This window comes from Spermophilus citellus, assembly GCF_964194105.1.
Source record: "Spermophilus citellus genome assembly, chromosome: 17".
NCBI classification, from domain to species: Eukaryota; Metazoa; Chordata; class Mammalia; order Rodentia; family Sciuridae; genus Spermophilus; species Spermophilus citellus.
In genome coordinates this window covers 10,712,621-10,738,621 of record NC_138199.1, presented here as the reverse complement: position 1 = coordinate 10,738,621, position 26,001 = coordinate 10,712,621, and the positions used below count along the sequence as shown (strand labels likewise).

Below are 26,001 nucleotides of genomic sequence, written 5' to 3'. Positions count from 1 at the left end.
ATTGGTGGTGGAGCAGGGGGGGGGTGGCTATGATGGCATCTAGGAGGGCCTAGGTTATTTTCATTTTGTACATACATTATGTTTTGATTTTCTTTCCTCTTTTCTGTACCTTGAGGAAATCCAACCCATTATTTTTTTTCCTGAGTCACTTTTATGACCTCACATCGCTAGTGTTTTTCTTTGCAGATACTGTAGATAGAGAAAGAGATAAATAGGAGGTTTTACCAGCAAATCGTATCCAGGACAGGTTGTTAACTTTCTCTATTCATTTTTTTTTAATTCTAGAAGCAAAATCAAAATCTTATGGAAAAGAATGATAGGATCTTCTATGATTTTGTCATTCATTACAGAATTGTGGAATAATTATTGCAGGCAATTCATTTAAATTAACTTGCTAATTTTATAAGTTAGGCAAGTGAAAACCAGAGAGTCTAGGTTCCAATGCCAAGTAATGCCTTGGACTGAAGGTCTTAGCCTTCTCGCCATCCTATGGCAGTGTGTGTGTGTGTGTGTGTGTGTGTGTGTCTCAGTGAGACTTCAGGGTCATCCTGCAGAATGATTCTCTATATGCATAAATAGCTCTGTGAGCCACAGGAGTACAATTCCTGATGCTGATGTTCTCTTCTGAGCTCTGGACTAAGAAACCTCACACTAAAGAAGGTTCCCCAGCCAGTGGATAAGTGATCTTGGACTCAAAGCCAGAGCTCCTATGTCTGAGGCCCATGCTCAACCTCATGTTCTCCAGTGAAAATCTATTTTGTTTTACTTCGTACATGATTCTTAGTCATCACCAAATTACTTTAGGATACTTGAAGATGTGGGTGACAACCTTCTCCTTCCCCCCACCCCCCACTCCCATGTCTTTAGCTCTGCCTAGTACAGTGTTCCATCCACTAAAATGATTTCCGCTGGTCCTCCCTGGTCCTTGGCAGTTTCTTCCCATTCTTTTCCAAAGGGCAATAACCTGATCTAAGCATAAGCCTTTAATAAGATCTGAGTAATGCAGACCATTGAAGAAGGAAAATACAGCACAAGCCAAGGGTGGGTAGGGGTGGGTGGACCAGGGCAGAGAGTTACTCAATAACACTGTGGGTACAAATCTATATTTTAAAATGCAAGCTGTGGATGCTTCTGCTATCTCTGAGAGAGAAGTAGAAATGTTGAGACCTACAGATCAATGAGGTTCAACTTTATCAATGGTAAGGGATTTCTCACCGTCCTATGGCAGCTTGTGTGTGTGTGTGTGTGTGTGTGTGTGTGTGTGTGTGTGTGTAAGTGAGACTTCAGGGTCATCCTCCAGAATGGTTCCCTATATGCATAAGTAGCTCTATGAGCACAATTCTTGTGCTGATTCTTCCCTTCTGAGCCTTGAACTAAGAAACCCACACTAAAGAACCTAGCCATTTGGGCCCCATCATTACATGAAATGAATCTTGGTGGCATTTAGTTTGGGGATTTGGCCTGTGATGTGCCCAAATCTTCCTTTGAAAGAACTAGGATGTCCATATATCCTAATGTGTTGTCTTTCCAAGAAATCACCTTGGGAGACCACCCGCTGATTCTTCTCCTGAAAATGGTTCTACAGAACCTCTCTTGGAAGTACTTGGAGAGTCCACAGTGTGTCATTTTGACTTTCTGTAATTGTAGCATATTTTTTATCCTCCTGGGGGTAGATTCGATTCTCGTAAGCAGTAATAAGTCATGGGCTGAGGCTGATGAATGAAAGAGGTGATCAGAAAATCAAGAGCGCCTCCAGTAATGAGACCTGTTCTCTGAGGCACTGTCTCCACTGGGACTGAAGACAGGAGCCCAGAAGAGGCATTCGGAGCGTAATGGAAGCCAGCCTCCCACACGGGAGGGCCCAGCATCCCAGTGACCACATTGAAGGGGCTGCTCGCTAGGTGGAAAGATAATTATTGCCCTATTAGAAAACTGCTTCATGTTATATCAATGTGTTGGACAAGCAGTGGGGTAGTTGGGAAGAGAGGACAAAAGGAAAGATGTGGATATGCATCAAACATTTCAAATAACTGCCCAGAAAGAGTGAAAAGAAAAAAAAAAAAGACTGTCCCACATTTCTGCATAAGATATAGGCAGGTGGCTCAATTTAGCTTCTTACTTTGATTCTGAGGGTAAAGGGACCCAGATTCGTTGGGATGCATGCAGAGAGGAGGCATGGGGTCAGAGCCCCTGTTCGCTGTACCCCTCCCTCTCTCCATCCCAGATCCGTCGCCTCTGTAATTCTGCATTTAGATGGTGGTCACTGCTTGGACCAGACAGCCACAGACGAAGTGGGAAGGATTGAAACCCAGGGAGATGAGGCTGCCAGTGAGCATTGCTGATAGATTCCTAAAGTGCATTGATCACACCTTCCTCTTCCCACAACCTCCAAATGTTCATCCATAGAATGGGATTGATCCTAGAAATGGAGCTAGAAGAGGCAGGCTGAGTACAGGGCAGGTGACAAGAGATCACTGGATTTAGCATTTGTAGGTGGGGGTACCATCTTTGCAGCCTTTGCCACCTCTGTGAGTTGCTGGTGTCCCCTCATCTCTGGGGTTAGGGGATAGGGAGGGGGGACTTGCATTACTCCTATGGTCCCACTGCACCCCCCCCCCCCCCCTGACTCCCCAGATATCTCTTTTGGATGCTCTGGAGAGAGTCAGTCCTGCTGTGAATCTGGAAAGCGCCCCCTCTCAACTATGCTTGAGTATTTGGAATGTGGGAGTTCAGTCTCCAAGGAGCTTATACAACCCCATCGTCCCTGCCACCCCCGAAAACTGAAGGACTTGAGGTCTCAGTCGGATGAGGTATCTAGGAAGTGGGAACACTTCTGAGAGCCGTTCTTAAGGACTCACTCTGTACCAGGCACCCTGTCCCATACTCAACCTATACAGTCTCACTTCATCCTTCCACCTCCCCCATGAGTAGAGAGACACATTTCATAGGTGAGTAAAGGGACTCAGAGAGGCTTAGTAACTTGCCTAAATCACAAGAGTACCTTTCCTATATCCATCTTCCTTTGTCATCTGACGGGCAGCTGGCTCTCACCTTCCTGGATGGAAAGGGGTTCGTGATGCCCAGATTACTTAAGAAAGTAAAGTCCCATCTGTCTGTGCCCTGGGGGATAGGTTGTCACAGTAAAGGACTAAAAGCATCAATGACCTCCCTACCAGCAAACAGCAGACAGGGTTAGTGACATCTACATACTGCTTACAGGGCACCGGGGTGCCCAGGGCAGTGCTCAGGCTCTTCTTTCAAGGATGGATTATATTGACTCAGAATGGTGAAGCCGTACCCAGATACATTAAAAAAAAAGGAAATAAACCTTGATGTTAATTGGGTGGGGGAGCAAAAACCCCTTTATGCTGTTGAAAGAAACCCTGGGCAATTTCGAGTTAAGTTCTAGCTCCTGAGAATAGTGAGTGGTGTTCAGGGAAGGGAGAAAAGATGCTATGTGGGGAGAGAGGATGGACCTCAGGCCATTCCCAGTTTTAATTACTAAGGCATACAGCTCACAAACAAGTCCATTTATCACAATCTCCCCCCTTCCCGCCCCATTAATAGCATCTCGTGCTGTACATATAAGACGTAGCATCTAAGCCAGCCTACTTCTAGTGCTTCCCAGTGACTCGCTCTTGCCCTGTGTCTGTGTGCATTTTGTTCTCAAGTCCTGTGTCCTAACGGAATGGAGACAAAGAAGGAATCTGGACGTACTTGAATGGCCCTGTGTTTTCTCTCCAGTAGTCAAAATCCACTCCAGTTATCACTGGGCAGCGGCCAGAGCTGTGCCCATATTGCATCTCGACCCCAGAGGCACCTGAACAGAGGGCTCACCTCTGCTGGAAACCATTTTGCTAGCCTTCCTGTCCCAGGAGCCCAGGGTTTCTGAGCAGCAGGCTCAGGCTCCTCTCCTGCTTCCTGCCCCATGCCTGCTTCTAACCAGAGAAACAGAGCAGCCTTGGATCCTTTTTGCCCTGTGCCCCTGTCCCCAATCTCCAGACCCACAGGAGCTGGAGTTCCAGAGAGGCTCTGGTTGGCCAGAGCCTTGGCTCTGTGCCCTGATATTTGGGAGAGGAGTCGAGTTGTTGCTTTCAGGCTTCACAAATACTCATTATTCCTTGCTTTGTTGGCATTTGGTCTCACATACTGTTCCCATTAGCTTCGGCATTAAAGTCTCATTACTTAGGACACCTGTCCTCTGGACATACTCGTTGTCCCTCCGCCAGCTGTCCTCTTCTGGGAAGTATGTTTGCTACCCAGGCACTTCCTCCCGTTGCTGCTCCAGTGAGGAGGAATTTGAATGCCGGACTGGGCTGTTAATTTTCAGTGACATCTGACAGCTTGTGCCAGAGCCCATGCATCCCCTTCTTTTTGAGATCCTGAGAATCTGGCTAGGGGGTCGGACAGGTTAGGGCCTAAACCTCAAAGAAGCTGAGAAAGGAATTGTCATGAGAATTGTTTTCTGCCCCAGTCCTAGATCAGGCTGGGGTGCTGTCAGTCTGGGATGTTTGGGCAGCTTGGTTGGAGCATGAGAGAGTCTCATGTTAACTTGCCTCCCTGAGACCCTGATCCTATTCCAGAACATGGGGAAGAATGTGGATTCCTGCTTCCCCTCTGGGCTAAGAGTTGGCTTTCTCTGACTTTTTTATGGCATCCCAAGAAAGGTAGCTGAAGTTTTCCAAGAATAAAATCCCACAGGTTTGGAAAAGTGTCTACACATTGGGAAGTAACCCAACTTTTCTGTGCTCCTTGAAGCCACCTCCAGCTTCTGCCCTACCTCCATACCAGTTCCTCCTTCCCCAACCACAGCATTTGCAAAGAAGAATGTTGGGTCTTTGAGCAAAGGATCTGTCGCCTCTCTCTCTTTTGAGTCACATCATTAAAATGTTTCTCCTTGTTACTTCCAGTGTTGCATCCACTGCTGCTTCTTCTCCATCTGTCCTCCTTTTGATTCCTGTTCACTTCTGTCTTCTTTTCCTCCGTCTCCCTTCAGCTCTCCTTCTTAAACTTTTCCAGCTGTAACTTCATTAAACTGCATCCATTCAGATGCTACAAATTCAGAATTTATCCAAATTGAACCTGGACGAAGTGGCTCTTTTCTTTTCTCACTCTGATGAGAAACAGTGATGAACAGATTAATAGCTGAGACAAGACTGCAAAACAAAAATGTGCAGGGGACATACACCATGGAGAGGGACAGATTGTTTCCAAGCAGACTAGGTAGACAGTTGGCAGGCTGATGACAGTGCATTCCTATCTATTCAATGAAGTAACCCTCCCTCCAAAGATCTGCTTTTATTTTATTTTGTTTTAGTCTGTGAAATCCTGCAACGGCTCAAAGAACAATGAAAATGCATTTCCTTTCAATGTTTTATAATTTCGATGCCTGTTTCATTGGCTGGGATTAGCCTACCCCCATTTCTATAGAATTGGTGATGCTTGACTATAAGGCTGCTTCAAGTTCCCTTTTGAATTCCCTCTGGAGGCTCCCTCTAATTTTCCCCTCTTCTTGTTTTTTTTCTTGTTTTATATCCCTGTTTTTTTGAGAATCCAACAATTCTCTCTTTAGGTTTTGAGAATTAATGTTGTGAATCACTGCCACAGCCTCAGGGGTCTCTTCATTTGACCGCAAGAATGGTCAGCTGAGCCTGAGAAGACAGAGGTCTAGAGTCAGACTTGGGACAACTTGCCTGGTTTCTGGATGATAAGAAGATGAGAAGATTTGTCTTTTTTTTTTTTTTTTTTTTTTTTTTACCTTTTTGGTACTTCCTCAATAGCCTCAGTAGCCTGAATTAAGTCACTGGCCCAAACCCCACTGTTTGGAGCCAGTGGCACTTAGCTAGCACCCTTACCCCTTTCTCTCCCTTCATCTACTTCTGTGCCTTTGAGGGTCATCTCCAGAGACATTTAGCAATATCTCACTCTTGGAGGTTGTCATTCATCTTCTCCTGCCATAGTCCATTTCCTGTAAGCTGAGATAGGAAGCCGTCTGATCTCAACTGTGTCACTTTTTGTCCCCATGAGCTTGGTGAATCGCCCAGGCCCTTTCGGTCTGACATAGAGGCCATGGGATGTGGCTGTGTGTTCTTCTCTGGTCCGTTCTGATCTTTACACCCCCTAGAGATCCTGGAAGAGAGTCCACCTCTGCACTTACAGGTGCAACAGCCCATGTGTGGGAGAAAATACCCTTTCCTTGCACACTCCAGTGGGTTAAGAATGTTATCTGCAAATGGCCTCATGAGGGTGCCTGGTTCTAACATGCTAAACTCTTAGAATCTCTATGGAAAGGGAATTGCGAGGCCTTTCAGTGCATCTCCCTCTGGGCACTCCTCCTCTTGCGTACAGGTACAACAGCAATATCCATGCCCCTACCCTGGAGAGAGGGTCTTGTCTATTATTGGAAGCAATTCTAGTTGATTTTTACGAGGTGCCCAAACTGACTCCTTTGGCATAGGATCCACTCAACAGAATCATCCAGAGGGATGTATCTTCTCTTCTGCAAGCCAGCAGAACATCTCGACAATCGCAGTCAACGCCCCTTCAGCCTTCCCTTCTTTGAAATCAATGTTCCTATGTTTGTGTCTGTCTTCAGGAGACATGATTTGAAGTCTTCCTATCTATGCAGAGGCCGTTCACCTAGAAATTGGGTTGCCCAGAAGATGTGGGCCTTGGAAACTCAAATTCAAGGATCTGGAAATTTCTTCTGGGAAACTACTTGGTCTCCACCGCCCCCCCCCTTCCCCCCCCCCCCCCCCCCCCCGTGGAAACAACTCTTCTTGGTGGCAGGGATTCCCCCCTCTCTCCCACCACTAGGACTAGAGGAGAAGAGCATCGGCCTATTTAGTTCACACCTGTGTTCTAGTGTCCAGATCAGTGCCTGGTGTAATAAATATGAGTGAGTGACTGAATGAAGTAAAGTGGCTAGAATTTGGAGTGGCTAATTTTTTTTTTATGCCACACCCTTCTGATGGTCGTGTTAACGTGAACTTTTGAGACCGTGGAAATGACAGTAATGCTTCTACTTACATTAAAGAAGGAAGAAAGAAAAGGAGGATGGTGGGGAAAGGAAAGAAGGAAAGAAAGAAGGAAGAAAAGCTAGAAAGAGGGATGAAGGAAAAAATAAATAACTGAATCCTTTACCAAAGAGGTTTGACTTGGCTGCTCTCCTGCATTGTAGCAGAATCCCGATTTGTTTCGCTGACACTATGTTATTTTATTTTGCTTTTCAGTAGATCTTCATCTTGATGCTTCCTTGCATACTCTTGGAAGCACCATCCATGATGCCCTGGGTGAAAGACCCACATAGACACTCTTTTTACTCTTGGCAGTCCAAGTCCAAGTTCAGGGTACAGTGAAAACTGGTGTGTGACCATATGGAGTCACATCCTTCGCCTGAGTGGAACATATGGGCTGTGGGTGGTCCCTTCCAAGATGACCATGGCCACAGACTTGTGCCACATGGCTCAAGACTTTTGCGAATTTGGCATCATCAAGTTGGTCCCCAAGACTTCTCTCTTCCACCTGTGCTTTGTTTGTGGTCCCATAGGCCGAGGCTGTGTAGACATTGGGAGGTTGTATTGGGATTTATTTATTAGTCAAATATTTATATAGTGCTTCCTCGATGCCAGGCTCTGTTCTAAGTGCTTTACAAATATTAACTCATTTAATCTTCATGATAACCCTATGACATTATTTTTTTCCTTATTATTTTTGCCTTATTTTTTTTTCAACGAGGAAACAGAGCCATGGGGCCCTTTGGTAGCTAATGGTCACTAATGTATTAAGTGGCCCGTGTTCCAACTTTGGCACTGCAGCCCCCAGAATCCCAGTGCTTAGACTTCAGGTTTTTCTGCCTCGTGTTTTACTTCTCTGTAGATTTAAGGTCTGTGCACCTAGCCAAACAAAACAAAACAAAACTAAAGACAGAACCAATAATACAACAGTAGCAGCAGCGACCCATTTGTACTTCACATGCAGGTGCATTTATTAACTCATCCATCACCTGCCCAGCCATGTGGCTCCACTAACAAATCTTGGTAGCATTTTTTTTTTATTTGCTCACTTATAAATGGTAGGCTACCATCAACACATTCAGAGGTTTGATTCATTCTCAAACAATCCAAATATTTCTAAAAAAATTGTGGTTTGATCTTGAGGCTTCTGGATTCTCGGTCCTAGGTACACTTTTATCTGATTCATGAAGTCAGGAATGCTACTTGGAAGGAACGGCAATCACAGGGGATTCATGTGGATTCTCTACTGAGCTCCATGGCTGGTCATCTCTCTACAGCCCCAGGATAGACAGTCACCGGGATGGAGCAAATAGTCCTGCTTGCTTGAAAAAGCAAAATGAGCAGGCCGTGGCTTCCCTCCCTGAGTTCTCTGATGTTTATTGGCTGTGATGAATTCCGATTGTGCTGGGGACAACTCAGACCTGCAGAACAGCTCAGTGCAGATGCATAGACATTGTTAACACAACAAATGAGATCTCCACATCCATTCTGAGCCTCTCTGTATGAGGAGAGCCGTCTTGTGCACACACAAAGCCAGCAGCTGTGTTTTTCAAGTGGACTGTGAGAGAACTGGGAATAGGGGGAACTAAATTAAGCCATTCTCCTTGGTCCGTGTTTATTAAAAATATATTCATTTCAATTGTCCAGAGTGCATATTTTAGAGAATAAAAGCACTCTGACTGTCCAGTAGATAATCTTGAAGATGAGGTCAAAGAAACCCCCAGCTGTTCCTCAACTTCAATGTCAAGTAAGAACTCAATTATCTAGGACTCAAATAACTAGAATCTTAAAAAAAAAAAAAAAAAAACTGGAATAAAATGTTCAAGCTCTACTTCTAAGAAAAATACAAAAGAAGCCCCTATCGGAGATTTACTTAAGAAAAAAAAAAAATCCAGAATCAACTTCCATGATCTGTCCTGCAGCTATTAAATTAATAGTTCAATTTCCTAGTCAGTCTACATTTTATTTAGCTGTTCTCTGTAAAGGGTGCAAAAAATTAGACTGATGGTCCCTTCATGAAGAACTCTTTATTCTTAAAAAAAAGAATTAATTATATTCAGTATACACTACTTAATTAGACACGAATGTTTTTAGAAAATTCTTCAAAGCCAAGAGAGTTCTCATTAGTCCTTGGGAGTAGGAGCATAAACCAGAATAACTTATTCATGTAATAGTTCATCTGTTTGGCTTTTTATTGTACCTATCCAGCAACATAAATTTCTTCCTTCTTCCCCTTAAAAAGAGGAAGGGTATGATTAGGGGTCTAAAGTATCCAGTTTGCCTTGCTCTTGGCCCAGAACAAGTTATCGAACAATAGCTGAGCTTATTTTCTCCCTTCTGCAGCATTAATATAGCTCAGAAATCCAGGGACATGGCAGAAGCCAAAATCTGGTTTCCATGTGCTCCACTTGAGTGAGCAGCGGTATTCATGGGGTCCTCAAGGACAGCATTCTAATTGAAGCAAAAAAAGACTGACCAGGTGAACTCAGGGGCTCCAGGATCCTCATTTGTTCTTAGGAGACCTAAATTTTTCCTAGCTACACGGTGAGTCAAGACTGGGACAAAAATTTCCAAGTTTTTAATTTGGTGCTCCTTGGTCCCATTTCTTTTCAAATCTGGAAACTCCACGAAGGCCAGGAACTATGGGGTGGAGGGGGAAAGATGGGAAGATCATGGTTCTAGCTCCTCATTCAGGCCTCATGCAGAGCAAGGGTCTAGTGAACTCTATTGGTGTTCTATTCAGAATATCATTTGACAAAAGGGTTGACTGCTAAAATAGTGTAAAACGTCTCAAATCTGTTGATGTTAGTGACTCACAAAGATGAATAGAACTGAGCCGTTGAGCTGTGGCTGAGTTCTTAGATCTGGGTAGGTTTTTCCCACTAAAGATTGAACACTCTCTAAAATCTTGTTCAGAGACCATTACAGGGACACAGGAGTTGAAAAAACAAAGGTGATTAAGTGGATGGAAGGATGGATGGATGGATGAATGGATGGATGGATGGATGGATGGATGGATAAATAGGTGGGTGGGCAGATGGGTGGATGGGTGAATGGATGAAAGGATAGAGGATGGATAGGTGGGTGGGCAGATGAGTGGGTGGCTGGATGGATGAATGAATAGATAGATGGATGGATAAGTGGGTGGGTGGGTCAGTGGACTGGAGGATGGATGGGTGGATGAATAAATGGATGTATGGATGTGTGGGTGGATGAATTTGTAAATGGATAGATGGATGAATGGATGGATGGATAGATGGATGGATGGATGGGTGGGTGGGTGGATGGATAAGTAAGGAGATGGATGGGTGGATAGATGGGTAGATGGATAGGTAAGTAGGTAGATAGATGGGTGGATAGATGGGTGGATGGATAGGTAAGTAGGTAGATAGATGGGTGGATAGATGGGTGGATGGATAGGTAAGTAGATGGATGGGTGAATAGATGGATGCATAATCTACTGGTAAATAGTCCCTGGACTTTTAGCTATCTATATTTGAAATCTGGTGACAGATTTTACTAGCTATGTAACCTTGGCAAGGTATCAAAACTCTCAGAGTCTTAGGTTTTCGATCAGTGAAGAGGGGTAATGGCACCTATCATATAAAAAAGTACTGAGGATTTCAGGGTATAGTGCATGTTAGACTTTGGTCCAGAATCTGGCACATGGTGATCCATCAATAAATAATAGTCTTTAATTTCCCAAGCAAGAAAGACTATGAAGGAAAGTGATGAGCGAGGTTTTGTTGATTTTCCTGTTGTTAAAGAAATTCATTTGCCATTTTGAGCAAGATTTCCTGTCTTGAGTGCAGGGGACAGCATGTCAGAATGCAAACAGGGCTTGGTCCTTACAGGAGATAACTAGGTACTTAAGGAAATCTAAACACGCTTTCCTTTCCTTGGGACCATTGACAATATTATCCAAGGCTTTAAGCAAATAAACAACAGATCTTGCCTTGAACCGCTCATCTATTAATTGTTTCTCCATGCTCAAATATTAGTTGGCATTTGCTAAATGATCAGGCCCAGCTGGAGAGACAGGGAGAAATCATTAAAGCCGAGGCTTCTTGGGAAAGTGAGATGTATGTAAGAGGCAGTCCCAAATGCACACAAGGGTGCCTGGCTCAAGTCGGAAGCCCTGTATTTAAATTTCTGTTCCATCATGTTTGAGTTCTGAAATTAGTCTGAACCTCGGTTCCTTGTTAAAAATTGAGAATGATAATAGCTTCAAAGGTCGCAGGGTTAGAAGGAATCACATGGGGCAAGGCAGGTGGACACATTTAGAAATTGCTAAGTGCTATTCAAAGGTAAGATGGTCTTTCCATGATCCAGATGATTAATGCACAATACTGCGAATGAGAAAAAGAAGAAAAACGAAAATCCTCAGGCCTGAACGACCAGAATGACTTTATCCCCCCGGCCCCTTGGTCAGGTTTGCTGCCCAATTCATTTACTCTCCCCCGCTCACTACGCATCAGAGAGAGCCAAGGAAGACATATGCAGGAGGGAACAGCAGACCCAGGCAACCATTCAGATGATTCAGGCAAAAGAATTCGTTTGTTTGATAAATTAGATATTGCAGTAAAAGTGGCTTACAGGGGAGGGAGCTTAGCTCAAATTGCTAAATTGGGCACATCTGTAATCATCATGGGAGGGTAACAGTCGGTTGGTTCCTGGGTGGGGTGGCTCCTGCTTGCTGCTTTGCTGGAGCACATGGCTGACAGCCTTGTCCTCATTCCCTCCCATGGCCATCTCTGTGTCTCTGTGAGTTTCTTTTCCTCTGAACATCTCTCTCTAGCTCCCTCTTCCAACTCTGAATGTCTCTCTCTTGAATTGTTTTTCCGTCTCTGATTTTCCCTTTGACTTTCTGCTTTCTATTTTCTGCCCTGTTATATTTCTACCTGGTCATTTCTCTCTCTCTCTCTCTCTCTCTGGACTCAACCTTTTCTCTCTGGCTTCTGGTCTCTTTCCTCTTCCTCTCCCTTTTTCTTGCTGCAAGTTTCTGTCTCGTTCTCTCTCCATCTGTTGGGCTCCCTCTCCCACGTGCCTTGTTTCTCCCAGCACCTGTTTCCTTTCCTGTCTTTTTGTCTGCCTCTGTCTGTCTGTCACTGCCTATCCCCCCCCCACCCCCACCAGTCTCTCGGACTCAGAAAGCTGCTGCCCACTTACAAAATCTGCTTCTTTGTTCCTCCGTGACCAATTTTTCTTTCCTCTGGTGAGGAAAGTAGCTCAGGCCTTAACCCATTTCCTCCAGCGCATCCCAATTAATTAGGTGAGACCCGGGATCGCATATTTCAGAATTAGAAGAATATTTATTGAGTACCCTGGAGAGAATTGGATGGAAGATGGCAAGGAACCAGAGCAAGGAGGGAGGTCACTGAGCTCAGGGGATGGGACCAGGAACTGCTGTCAGAGGGGCCACGTGGTCTGGGTATGAGGACTGCCTTTCTAATTGCCAGAGGGCACTGGGAAGGGTCAGATCTTGGAGGACTTTTTAGCAGTAGGTAAGGAACTAGAATCATTTCCTTGGTCATCATGCTCGTCATTGGAACCACACACGGTAGGGTCCCTGGCTTCAGACAGCCTTCCTAGCCGCCTTAAGAAGCACATTTTTTTTTTTTTTCCAGAACCTACCCTTGGCTCTGCTGCCCAGCTCAGCCTCAGCTCACGGGGCATCCAAAGTCTTCTCCCAAGTTATTTGCATCCATGGTATGACCAAGAGACATGCAGAAACAGCCTAACTACAACCCAGAGTTATGACTCATTGTCTGCTAAACATACCAGATCCAAGTCCACTTGGGATGCACCTTGCCTGTTGGTCTTCAGGAAGGTACTGGAGGCCTGAATGGTGCCTATGTCCTGCAGATGGTTTCCCAGAATTTCCCCATGTTGGGAAAAGGAACCTCAGGTTGAAAAATATCTCTCTGGTGGTTCCTCTTTGGCCAGTGAGCCCTGGAGCCACTCCTATGAAGCTGCCATTTAAATTGTCCCTGTGGATGAGAGTATGCTGGACAGAAAGCCCTTCAAGGCTGGGGTTAGGGATGCCCTTCTTCCTTTCTTTATATTGTGGCTGTGTGGGTACCAAGACTTGAGGATAGTGATGATCCAGACGGACAGGGCTGCCCTTCTTCAGGACCCTTAGGTTAGTGTCTTTTGACACTCTGTGTCCTCTGGAGCCCACCTGGTGTTCATTCTTTTTATGGGCTGCTCAGTGGATGTTTGTGGACCTGAATTGCATTAATGATAAACACCCAGTTCACAGAGTGCTGAGTAGGTGTTGATCAGAGTTTCTCAACTTCACCACTAAGGACATTTTGGGCTTGATAATTCTTTGTCATGAGGCCTGACCTGTGCATTGTAGGATATTGAACAGCCATCTCTGGCCTCCACCCATCAGAAGCCAGTAGCACTTCCCTCCTCAGTCATGACTACCCAAAATGTTTCCAGACATGGCTGAATGTCCCTGCAGGAGGTGGAAAATCACCCTGATTGAGAACCGCTGGTGCAGGTTCACCATGACTGCCCAAAGGGAATGGGTCCAGCCCCATGATTCCATTCTCCTTCATCGCACCAGAGAAGTAGGAGTCTTTCTGAGAACTTGGGAGGCCAGAAAAAGAATAAGACTTTTGCGGGGGAAATGTCTTTATTGAGATATCATTTACCTACTGTGAAACTCATGCTTCAATTTTAAAGTGTAGAACAAAAAAGCCAGATAATGCCAAGTGTTGACAGGATGTAGGGCAATAGGAATCTTCATACTCGGCTGCTGGAAATGTAAAATTATGCATACCCTTCGGCTGCATTATCTGGGCTTCTTGGTTGTATTTGAATGGGTATCACGGTTCAACTTTGATTTGCATTTCCCTAGTGATCGATGATGCTGAGTTACTTCTTATATTTACTTTCTTTGAAGAAATGCCTGTTTAAATACTTTGCCCATTTTAAAATTGAGGTATTTGGGTCTTTTTTTTTTTTTAAAGAGAGAGTGAGAGAGGGGAGAGAGAGAGAGAGAGAGAGAGAGAGAGAGAGAGAGAGAGAGAGAGAATTTTTAATATTTATTTTTTAGTTCTCGGCGGACACAACATCTTTGTTTGTATGTGGTGCTGAGGATCGAACCCGGGCCGCACGCATGCCAGGCGAGCGCGCCACCACTTGAGCCACATCCCCAGCCCTCTTTTTTTTTAAAAAAAAAAAAATCATTAAGTTGTAAGATTTCTTTGTTGATTCTGGACACAAGTCTCTTATCAGATGTGTTTTGCAAATGCTTTCTCCTGTTGTATGAATTGCCTTTCATCATCTTGATGGTCTCCTCTGATGCACAAATATTTTAAATTCATCTATTTATTCTTTGGCTGCTTGTACTTTCAGTGTCATATCTAAGAAGTCATTGCCAAGCTTGAGAAGTAGCAAAGATATACTCCTATATTTTTTTCTAAGAATTTATAAGTTTAAGACTATTATTTAGGTGTATGATCTATTTCCAAGTGACTTTTGCATATCATATGATATAATGGTCCAACTTGATTCTTTTGTGTGTGGAAATCTACTTGTCTCAGGACCATGTTTTGAAAAAAAGCTCTGTTCTTTCTCCACCAAATGATCCTGTCACTCTAACTGAAAATGAATCGACCATAGATATATAAGTTTACTTTTACCCTCTCAATTTTATTCCATTGGCCTGTATGCCTATCATAACTTATAGTTCACTGATGTTTTTAGTCACCAAAAGGTGGTAGGAATAATTAACTCAATAATTAGAAGAGTGAAGGAACCAAGTCTTCTTGCATAGATGTGTGGTTTAAAAAGATAAAGTTGCCAAATTTTAGAATCCAGAGGGAAAAAATAGTTAAAATTCAGTTTGGTATTTGCCTCAAGGTTCATGACTGATCAGGGGCAGAGCTGGGATTGGAACCCAAACCTCTTGACTGTCCAGGGAAATGATTGTTCTCATTCCTGGACACAGAAGGTCAGCTCTCGAGCTGTGAACCCCAGGTTTGCTTGATTTCCTTTCCCAGAGCAGTGAGATTCTGTGTTCTCCCTGACTTACTTGGTCCACCGTAGTGAATGGGGGGTGGTGGCATGTGTCTGATCTTTCCTTGACAGGCCGAGAGAAAAGAAAGCCAGCAAGGGGAAAGCATTTGGAAAATCCCAAATTGCTATATAAATGCCACTAAATGATAAGATTGCCACCTCGATGCTCTTTGAGGAAGGTTCAGCATGTCACAGGCAGCATAATGGAAGGAAACAATTCGCTCCCAGACGTGTCTTTCAACGGCTGTGGCTGTCACTCCCTGAGAGGGCAGAGTGTGGGAGCTGGACTCAGGTGCAAAGGGAAACTTGGGGTGGTCTGGGCACCCAGTTGGGGAGAGCAATTTCCCCTAAATTCTTTCCATAGAGGGCAATAACGGGGCCCTATCTACTTCTGTCTCTGCAGCGACTGGGGCATGCTGAGTCCTCAATAATGCATGTTTGGTTGTTGATGTCAGATGTTGTGTAAACAGAACCTGCTTTCTCTGGTTACTGAGACTTCTGCAGAAGGGTGGTCTCTCCCTTTCTGGCAGAGTCTGTGTGTGTGTGTGTGTCTCTTTCTCCCTGTATGTTTTTTTTCAATGTTTGTAATTTCTCCCTTCCTTAAACTCCATTTGCCTTTGCTGTCTACACCATCATGTATTCTGATATTTACCTTTTTATCTTTGCATTCTGGCTTTGCTATTAAATTGCACCTTTTTTTTTTTTTTTTGACTGCAGGGGTTGTGTGTTGTACTTATTTGGGTCACCAGTATTTAGTACGGGCTACTCGGTGTGTGTGTGGTTTTTTTTAGATGGGGATGTTGGTCCCTCGATAATTAGTAACCTGCTGGTGAATTTGAAGCCAGGGGTGTCAGCCCTTCCCTGTAGGGCTTTCTGCTGGCCAGCTGCTGTGTCTGATGTAGGTGGGTATCGGGGGAACCAGGATTTTGAAAAGCCTGAGTTCACAGATGTGAAATGAATTAAAGAGAGAGAGAAAGAGAGAAAAAAAAACCCAAACTATAATCATAGCCTGTTAGTGTCTGTACTAACAGGCATGGCAACCTCTACCCTGTGTCCGCACTGAGACCAACACCAGATAAAGCTATGACTATTGAGAACTGAATGTCATATCTCTGTCTGTTCCTCCTACAGGTCTGTGAATCAAAAAGCCTATGGAAGGAAGCCAGCGACCTTCGGGGTTGTGCACACCTGCTCAGAGAATCTCATTGTGTGATCTCTTCCTTGTTTAGGGCTCTGGCTGACATCTTAAGACAACAGGGACCAATCCCCATAGCACACTGTGAAAGAGAAACTATCTCGGCTATCGATACCTCTCCCAAAGAGAACACTCCGGTCAGATCATCCTCCAAAAACCACTACACCCCTGTGCGTACAGCCAAGCAGACCCCAGGTACGTTAGAGCTGATTACTCGAATCCTTGCTGAGAATGTGGCGAAATTTTGGTGATGTTCCTGTTCTGGTGCAGCAGGTCATGCGGGATTGTGCAATGAAGGATACCCCAGTAGACAGACAGGCTTGTGAAAGAGATTGGGGACTGTCTTCCTGGGAAGGATTTGTTATGAGAGAGACCACTGCCAGTCGTCAGTGTCTGGACCCGACCAGGGCTGGTGACTTGGAGCATCTGCAAGTTATTGAGAGGCTGGAATAAATCTTTTAAGTGAAAGGTGGCTTGGAGCAGACATGGTGGAGTGGAGGGAGGACACGCATTCGTTTGTATGGCTGGGAGGTTTGTGCTGCCTAAGATCCTGGGTACATAAAAAGAAAGTCTGCATCCAGAGGCAGAGCTTCCTCAACTGTAAGAATCTCAGGGAGTTCTTCCTGAGAGGAGCAATATCGTCTGTATTTTAGGGTGATCCTTTCCTGTGAGCTATAGACTTCTTTGATAAAGAGCTGTCATAGAAAAATGCAATACAGTTGTCTTTTGGTGTCTGTGGGAAATTGATTCCAGGACCCAATAGGACACCAAATTTTCATGCTCAAGTCTCTTAGTATGAATGACATAGTATTGTATCTAATTTATACCATCCTCCTGTGTACCTCAAATGACTTGATTACCAATAACACCTAATATAATGTAAACACTACAGAAACACCATGTTGTTTAGAGAATGATGACAGTTTTAGTAAAGATACAGTTTTTAAAAAAGAGTTTTGATTCATGGTAGAATCCTGTTGGATAGAGGGTCGCAGTTGGACGCAGAACCTGTGGATGTGGAGGACAGACTGTACTTTCTACTTTTTTACTTGATCATCATTTTAACACTATGAAGGGAACTGGGTGGGACTTCTTTTCCTTGTCTTGTGGACCAATCAATGAAACTCAAGGAAATTTTAGTGACTTGAGCAAAGTCAAGGTATAAACAATTATAAAAACATTAGTAATATAACCTAAATATGTACTGGGCTCTTGCCCAGTGCCATGGTCATGCTGAACATTTCGCATTTGTTTTTTTTTTTTATTTATTTGTCACAACAATTTTAGAAGTACTTGTACCATCTTTATTCTGAGAAGTGGAAAAGTTAGGGGACTTTCCCAAGGCCAACATGATCAGTAAGAAAGAAAACCAGGATTCAAACCAAAGCAAATAGCTAAGAACAGTCTGCTTTGGAAAACCACCATGTCCTTACCCAGCTGGGGACAGGAATGAAAGATCTCTGAGTGCAAATATCCTCACAAATACATCTTGAGAAGTCACATCTCACTGTGAACATTACCAGTGCTAGGGCACTGATCCCAGTCCCAGACACAGCTTTTACTTGGGTGCTTGGATCTGGAACTTTTACATCTGCCACCTGTAGAGGTTTTCAAGGGGTCTGAACTAAACCTACAATAAGGATAGACAGCCACTAGGTGGCGATAGGAGTGTCCAAGTCCAAAACTTGTCAGAGAGGGACTTATGAGATCAAATTCGTTCTTTAACTTCTTAAACTTATTAAGTCATATTTGCCTTTAAGGTAGTATTCTTAAGTCTTTGGAGCATTCTGATAAAAGCTAAGGACATTCTCCCTTGAAAATATACATATGCATATGAATAATACATATATTCATCCAGTAGTTGTGTAGGATTTAAGGGGATTCACAGACTCCCTCCAAAGTTAGAAATCCCAATTTTAAAGGTGAGGATGAGTGATCCGCCTTTGCATAAAGTCTAGGATGCATTTTCAGCCTTAATAGCCTAGATTCTTGAAATGGAAGCAATAAGAAAAGGAGTCTTGGCAAAAAAAAAAAAAAAAAAAAAAAAAAACGTCTGGGCAGTGGTCACCTATCTGGTTGCGTGTTAGAAACAGCAAGAGAGTCCTTAAAAATGCTGAGGTACAAGCTCCTCAAATTAATCAGAGTTCCCAGGCAGTGGAGCTGACACCAGTATTTTTGAAAATCTCCTCGAGGTGATTCTAACCTGCAGCCAGGGTGAAGAATCCCTTATCCAGATGAATTCCTTCATACCCTGAGTGAAGAGTCTGAATGCCAGTGATCCTCAATTTGGCTCACATTAGAGTCACCTGCAGAGCTTGAAGCATTAGGGATGACTGCATCCTTCTCTCCAATATCATGATTTCATAGGTGTGAGGATGTGGCCTGATCATGGGAGTGGGTGAGGTTTCAAGCTTCCCTGAATGTGAGCCACGTTTTAAGAATGGGTGGATTTGGGGAATTGCCTAAAGGTGCCATTCTAACCAATCCTTACTGTCATCGATCACTCTGGATTCTAACCTTGATCATCTCCCCAGCTTTGAAGAAGGTGTTTTTTTTTTTTTTTTTTTCCCCCCAAAGATGCATCATTTGAAGTTAATCTCCTCTAGGGCCTTGTTTGAAATTCTGCAACTTCAGGTCACTTTGGCATCCATCAACAGCGCCCATGGTTATTTATCCTAACCTTTCCGTTCAGTTTTCCTCTGTCTCATTTACAAGTGCCAGTTCCCAACCACTGAATCCAGGCTGATTAAGTGAACACTCTTGATTTGCCCTTAAATGCCCTTCTCTGGGCAGAAAGTTTTGTCATTTCTTCTGGTTTCCACATACACACTCTCACTTTTAGTCAGCTAAAGAGAATAGCTTACAGTCCAGTGATTCACTTCTATGTTTAAAAAAAAAATCCCTCCCTGTTTTTCTCAAATTATGACTTTCCACTTTGCTTTTCAGAATGGGAATGGTTTCCCTGGCCCAGAAAGCATTCTCAGTGGTGAAACCAAAATGTAAAAAGCAATTTCACAACAAGTTACATCTTCCATAGCTTATAACAGACACAATGCTTTCCCAAATAGCTGCTATCCTTTGCCACACAATATTGCAAATTTGAGCTGAAGTTTTAAACAGAACTTTGGATACATGTTCAAAGTGGAAATGTACTGTGATTTTGCACTCATCAAATCAACCAACCACCAACTGTAGTAAAGTGGCAAGAGTTCTTAGGGGGATATTAAGAAAGATCCAGAAATACCAGGAGGCATCAGAGCACATGACTGGCTTTGCTGCTCAAAATGTGTTGGTGGACTGGCTGCATTAGCATCGCCCGGGAGAGCCTCGGGCCTTTAAGATGGTAGTCTTAAATCTTTTCAGCATCTGAAAAAAGCTAAAGACATTCTTCCTTGAAAATGTACATATACATAATGAGGTGAGATTCTACCTCACCTGCTGAATAAGAGTTTGCATCTTAGTGAACCCATCTGACAGAGTTTAAGAGTGTGGGCTGGGTTTGGGCTTTGGTACTTTCATTGTGCATGCTATCTTGGCCTTCTGGGTTTCCTGGCCTGCCATTGAGACCACTGACTCTTGCTTCCTAGAGTCATTTTATGGGTAGAAAGAGTTAAACCCAGCAGATCTTTTAAAATAGGTCCCTGCCTATAGCCAACACTTTCTGTTGACCATGATCAGGATGTGGAAGTCTATCCACAGTTTCTGGCAAAGGAGTCAAGTGAATAAGAGAAACAAAGACCTCTTGTTCTGGTGTTCTGAGGTCACGCAAGGTCCACCGAGTTGTGTCTGGGATGATAGCCCGTGGGACTCTGGTTTCTTGTGCTTATCTCCTGCACGAGGCTCATCCTCTGGGAATGAATGAGGTTTGGGGGCCAACTTGGTCAGGGTTGTGAACATTGAAAGCACATCTTGTTTGGTTTTGAGAAGTGGAAGGAGAGTCCTGCAGGGATAATAAAAGCAATGATAACGGAAGTAGCACAAGTACTATGCTTTGAGTACCTAGGATGTACGGGATGCTCTGCCAGGTACCTAGTACCCAGAATATTTCTTAGCTCTGGAAACTCATTATCTACATTGGCAGAAAGATCCTCTTTCTTGATCTAGGAGTCCAACTCATCCAGGATACCCTTCCCCATCTTTAAAGGGAGCATCATCATGGTCACTTAGTTGGGCATAGAAAACCGGTGAAGCCTATCTCCATTCCCCACTTCTCAAATGTGGCTGTCTGTAGGCCGTTGCTACTCAAACTTTTTCCCATGAGCCAATGACAACTCTCTCATGGGAATCATTTGAAAACTCAGAGTCTTGAGCCCCACCCCAGACCTACTAAATCGGAGTCTGCATTTTAACAATACGCCCAGGTGATTGGTGCACACGATGCAGTTGAAGAGGACCCCTCTAGTACAGTGATTCTTAGTCTTGGCTGCCCATTGGAATTGTGAGGGGATTTCTGAAAATTCTAATTCCTGGCTGCCACCCCAGATCTTCTGATCGAATTGGTCTGAAGTAGGACCTGAACATCACTGCTAATAGCATTTTTAAAAACTTCCCACCTTGTTCTCATGTTCAGCAAACTTTGAGAACTGGAAGCTCTGGAGGAGCCTTCCAAACAGGGAAAGCATCCCTTGAAGATTGTGGAATTCAGGTGCACCCACAAGATGGAGACTGGCCGGTCAGAACCAGTGGGCTCTAGTGAGGCATCCTCTCATGGCAAGTGGGGACAAAGGGAGTGGAGGACTTGGGCTTATATGATAGAGGAGGTAAGCTGTGAATGGAGGCACCTCAGGAGTCACAGGCACAGGTACAAATATCAGAATGAATTAGAAGATCAAGCGGAACTTTTGGGAGCAGCACCAGAGCTGGTATTGCAGGTCTTCCGAGCTCAGGATCCCAGCGGCCTCCTGCGGGTTTGGTCTTCACAGATGGGGAGGAGGGGAGATCTAGCATGTCTGCTTGACCTGATCACCTCCTGAACAGCCTGTCTTGGGTATCTGGAGAGAATAGGGTGCCCATCCTGAGCAGTAGCCATGCGATCATATGTTGAGTTTCCAGGATGTTGATATGCAACTCCCCAGCATTGAGAGTCACATCAGCTGGAGGCAGTAAATATTTATGTCCCATCTACACACCACGGTGCATTGGATAAATGAGTAATCGGTCATCCTGCCTGTTGTCAGAGCCACAGGCTCGGATGGAGGCCTAAGGAGCCAAGGAGCATGACTCCGTAAGCTTCACCGAGACCAAGAATGATGGCTGAACAGTGACAGGGACGCCTTGCCATCGCCCTGCCCCACCCTCCACCCTGGCCCTTCTGACCTGTGCTCCCACCGCCTTCTGCCTCTCTCCCTGCGGTCCAGACACACTGACCTTCTTAACTCTCTCATGTTCTGCCCTCAAGGTATTTCCCCCTCTCAGTTCCTGTGCCCCTAAATTTTCTAGCATCAGATATTTGCTCTATGAAATTCAGTTCTGAAATGGCACCAAATTCAGAGAGGCCTCTGCTAACCCTGCCTCTGTCCCCAGCCCCTGCACCGCTCTCTTACCCCATCTGACATCAGAGATTTGTTGGCTCAGGTGGTTTTGGTCTCTGCTCTTATCACAGTGTAGGGTCCATGTAGGAAAGGGTCTCAACTGTTCATCACCGTGGGATCCTAGAACCAAGAACATCAGCCAGAAGGTCCTAGCTTCTTAGTAACAGAGCAGAGAGCGCATGGATGACAACCTAGTCTTTTACTTGGAGGGATGCAGGAGCCAAAGCCAGGCAATGGGTTACACAACTGCATGCTGAAGACCTGTCAAGGTTGCACATCTGTTCAGTAGCCCTTTCTGCAAAGCAGGTGTGGAGTTGGTCACCAGGTGGGTTGCTGAGCTGGGTGGCCCTGGTTTCCAGTGCCCCGGCTTCTTACCAAGCCCCAGGGTCTCTCTCTTTTCCTTCGGCAGGTGGACCCAGAACTTCCGGGCTCAGTACAGGCAGAGGCTGGGAGCTTTACATTCATGGCTGGATTCAGAGAGGCCATAACCCCTGCAGCTGAACTCTGGGAAACATCTGGTGAACCTCAGCCTCTTAGGGGAAGTGGGATTTTTTTTTTTCTCTCCTCAATTATCCCCAAGGAAACAGAACAATTTTGTTCTAGAGATGATAGCCTTGGAAGACTTTGGGGATGGTGAGGTCTGTCAGCCCAACTGTACGTGGCTTGTGGGCAAACTGAGACACATGGGGGTCACCTAAGTGGGAGGTGATACAAATGGAAGTATCAAGTGTTTTGGAGCAGTATCTGGCACGAGGAGAACACTATTTGAGGTATGTACTGTCTGATATTTTGATCTCCATTCACATGTGGCTGTTGAGTGCTAATCGCTGAAAGTGATTTTTACCTCTTTTTATATTTTTAATGCAACTACTAAAAAATGTAAAAGTTTGTTTGTGGCTCACGTCTGTGATTCAGATTGTTTTTCCATGGGATGAAGCTGATATCAATGTCAGGAGCATGGAGGGACCACTTGAATTCAAGTTTCAGTCTTGAACAGAGCCATCCCTGTCCCTCACGGGCTTCTGGGGTATCCGAGGAGATGGAACAGGTAGCTGTGTGACGTGTTAGAGGAACGCTGGAGAGAAGGAGTGGCCTTTGGTAACTTGAGCTTGTGTCTGACGGGTGATGAGGAGGATCTGGTCACGGGCAGATCTGGAGGGAGATCTTTCCAGGAAGAGGGAACCGATAGAGAGTGCCAAAGTCCTGAGGTGGAAGCAAAACTGGCTTGTTCAAGAAATAGGAAAGGTGACACGGTTGTGTGGTGAATGAAGGAGTGGGCGGTCAGGATGAGATCAGGGGTCGGCCTGGGCCAGGCACTCCTTCAGGGTCTTGGAGATCCCAGTGAGGAGCATGGATCTAATGTGCTGATCTGATGTCTGCTTCCACGACAGCGTCCTGGACAAGGCAGCCAGTTCACCTTTCTAACAGCCTGGTGGGCCGGTGGAGAACTTTCTTCTTCCTCCACAGGAAGACCTTGTCGGGTGAAGGGCTCAGGGTGAGCAGCGAAAGGTTCAGAAGCAGACCAATCAGGATCCAGCTCCCACCTCAGCTTGGACAACCTGGGCATTATTAAACCAGGGCTCTGACACAGGGGCTGGTCAATTTTTTTCTGCAAAGGGTGAGATCCCCAGTGTTTTCAGCTGTGTGAGCCATACGGTCTCTGTGGCAAGTGCCCATTTCTGCCATATTCAGGCAAAAAAACAGCCACAGGTGAGTGAGTGGTGGGTCTGTTTCCCCATAAGATGATGTTTACAAACAACAGGGAGTGGGCTGACTTTGGTCCATGGGCTCTAGTTTCCCAATCTCTCTTGGAAAGCCATAACCACCTTCTATGTGACATTTCTTTATGTAGAAAATGAAGAATGGAGACTCATTCCTTGTGGGGCTACGGTGGGGCGTCATGGCAAACATGGAGCTCAGGGGTGCTCTGTAAATGTACAGCTCCGACCCCCTCTGGCCTCTCTTGATCCTCTGGCCAGGCTGAATCTTGGTCTTGATTGTTTTAGCTGTTTAAATTGATCCTTAGGAGGGCTGATGACTGAACCTTGTCACAGCAGAGACCTCCAGAAGATCTCCAGGTGTGCCCAGGTGCTATGGTGGGGATGTGGTTCATCCCCCAAGGGTTCATGTATAGGAGACTTGGTCCCCAATGTGGTAATGTGAGAGGTGGTGAGATGACTTCAAGTGGTAAAAAGGGGTTAGATGGTTGGATCATTGCCCTCAAAAGGGATGAAGGCAGTTCTTGTGGAAACTTGAGTTAGTTCTTTAGAGCAGTTGTTATATGAAGAACAAGATTGGTTCTTTCCCTTTCTTTGGCTTCTATCTGGCCATGTGATCCCCACCCCTCTCTCATGTGCCTGCTGTTGTGATGTCATCCACCATGAGGTCCTCACCAGAGCTAAGCTGATGCCAGCACCATCCTCTTGAACCTCTAACACTGTGAGCCAGTTAAACTTTTGATCTTTATAAAGAACCCCAGCTCAGGTATTTTGTTATAGTCACAGAAAATGAACGAATTCAGAGTCTCAGTTCTCTGACCTTCTTGGTGGTTTGATCCACTTCTTGATGATGATGTAGAAAATGTGCTTATCAGATCTACAAGGGTCACATCATTAAGAGGGTTGGCGGTAACCCCTTGCACAATGACAGATCCAGGATGTAAAATGTCTTGAAGGACATGAGCTCTCCCAAGGTTACATTGAACAAGCCTCCTCTGCTGTTCAGGACTCACCATCCCACCTGTACCTTGGATCCTATTCACTTCTGGCCCATAGACACCTTCCTCCCTTGCCTTACTTCATTCTCCCTCTGCCAACATCCTTCTCTGCTGCTCTGTGCCTTCAACATGTGAATGGGCTCAGCTCTGCACCTTTACCCAGAAGGATGAGCCCACCCTCCACCTCCCACTCATCTCACTCCTGTTTCTGACAACTGAGTTTGGCAAAAGAGTTGTCTCTACCTGCTGCCTCCAAGCCTCTCTCCTGCCCACTCCTCAGCCCATCCCTGATTGCTCAGCAGCATCCTTCACGCAGCTGGTCTCTGATGTCAGCTGAGCTCTCTGTTCCCTGAATGCTGACTCCCTCCTCTGGCCCCAGTGACCTTGTGAGCTGCAAAGAGACCATGGAGAGCACTGGCAAAGAGTGTCGGCCCCGGTTTAGATCCCAGCTCTGCCCTTCCTCCCGGCAGAGCCCCAAATCCTCTGTGCGGTCTCTCTGTACCTCAGTTTCCTGGTCTGAGAACCAGGGATAAGAATGTCCACCATGTGCTCCGAGGCTGTCTGCATTTCCCGGGGGTGTTCAGCTCCCTCCTCCATCCCCCTGCGTGGCTCCGTTCCTGACACACCTTGAGCTGTCCAATAAATATTCATGAAGTGAACACACACTAAAGATCCAATATTTAGGTTAGAAGACCCAGTAAGTCCTGAGGGGGAACAGCAGGTCATGTGTGAGAGTCACAGTGGTGGAGCCGACTCTTTGTTCAGTGTGAACCAACAGAGCAAGTCGGTTCTGGAAACAGCTGCCATCAGGCTGCATGGGAAGAACCTCCTTTGTCACCTAAAGAGGTGACAAACCCATATGATTTGGATGCATAGTGATTCCCAAAGGTGTATTCATTGAAGTCTTGATTCCCAGCTCAACACCAATGTCCAAGGTGGGGCTTGGGGGAAGCGATTGGATCCTGAGGACTCTGACCTTTGGATTAATTCGATGGTGTTGCGGGAGGTAGTGGGCACTGCAGCAGGTGGGACCTAGTGAAGGAAGAGGGTCGCCAGGGGTCTGCCCTGGAAGGGTGTTTCTTGTCCTGGGGTTTCCTCTCTCTCTGTTTCCCAGCTGCTCTGAGCAGCTGACCTCTGCCGTGCCTTCCTACCATGATGTCCTCAGCTCAGGCCCAAAGCAGGAGCCATCTGATGGAGGAACCTGTAAGCGGAAATCATTCTTTCCTCCTCTAAGATGCTTGTATTGGGTGTTTGGGCCACGGCAATGAACAGCTGATGAACACACATACTTGCTGTTCTCCTGGCTAGTGGGTGACACCTGAGTAGCTGAGTGCTGACCGTAGGCAGGCCCTGTGCTGGAACCAATCCGGACACGGGTATAGTCACCTTTATAGAAAACGGGAGGCTTCAGGGGCACGGAGGGATGGAGCAGCCACAGGTGAATTAATGGCAGAATGTGAGTCTGCCCTGGCGCAGCCCAACCCAGAATTCATCCTCACTTCTCTTGGGATC

The 26,001-nt window shown here is 45.3% G+C and overlaps 1 protein-coding gene across 4 annotated transcripts in view; it reads left to right on the top strand.

Moving 5' to 3' along the window:
* Positions 1-26,001, top strand: part of SHISA6 (shisa family member 6) — a 297,653-nt gene that overhangs the window by 5,738 nt on the left and 265,914 nt on the right. For all 4 annotated transcript variants that reach the window (XM_081271167.1, XM_081271166.1, XM_081271165.1 and 1 more), the window contains exon 2: positions 16,277-16,437. In XM_081271167.1, the coding sequence (XP_081127293.1) occupies positions 16,277-16,437 (161 nt within the window). The remainder of the gene's footprint in view (positions 1-16,276; positions 16,438-26,001) is intronic.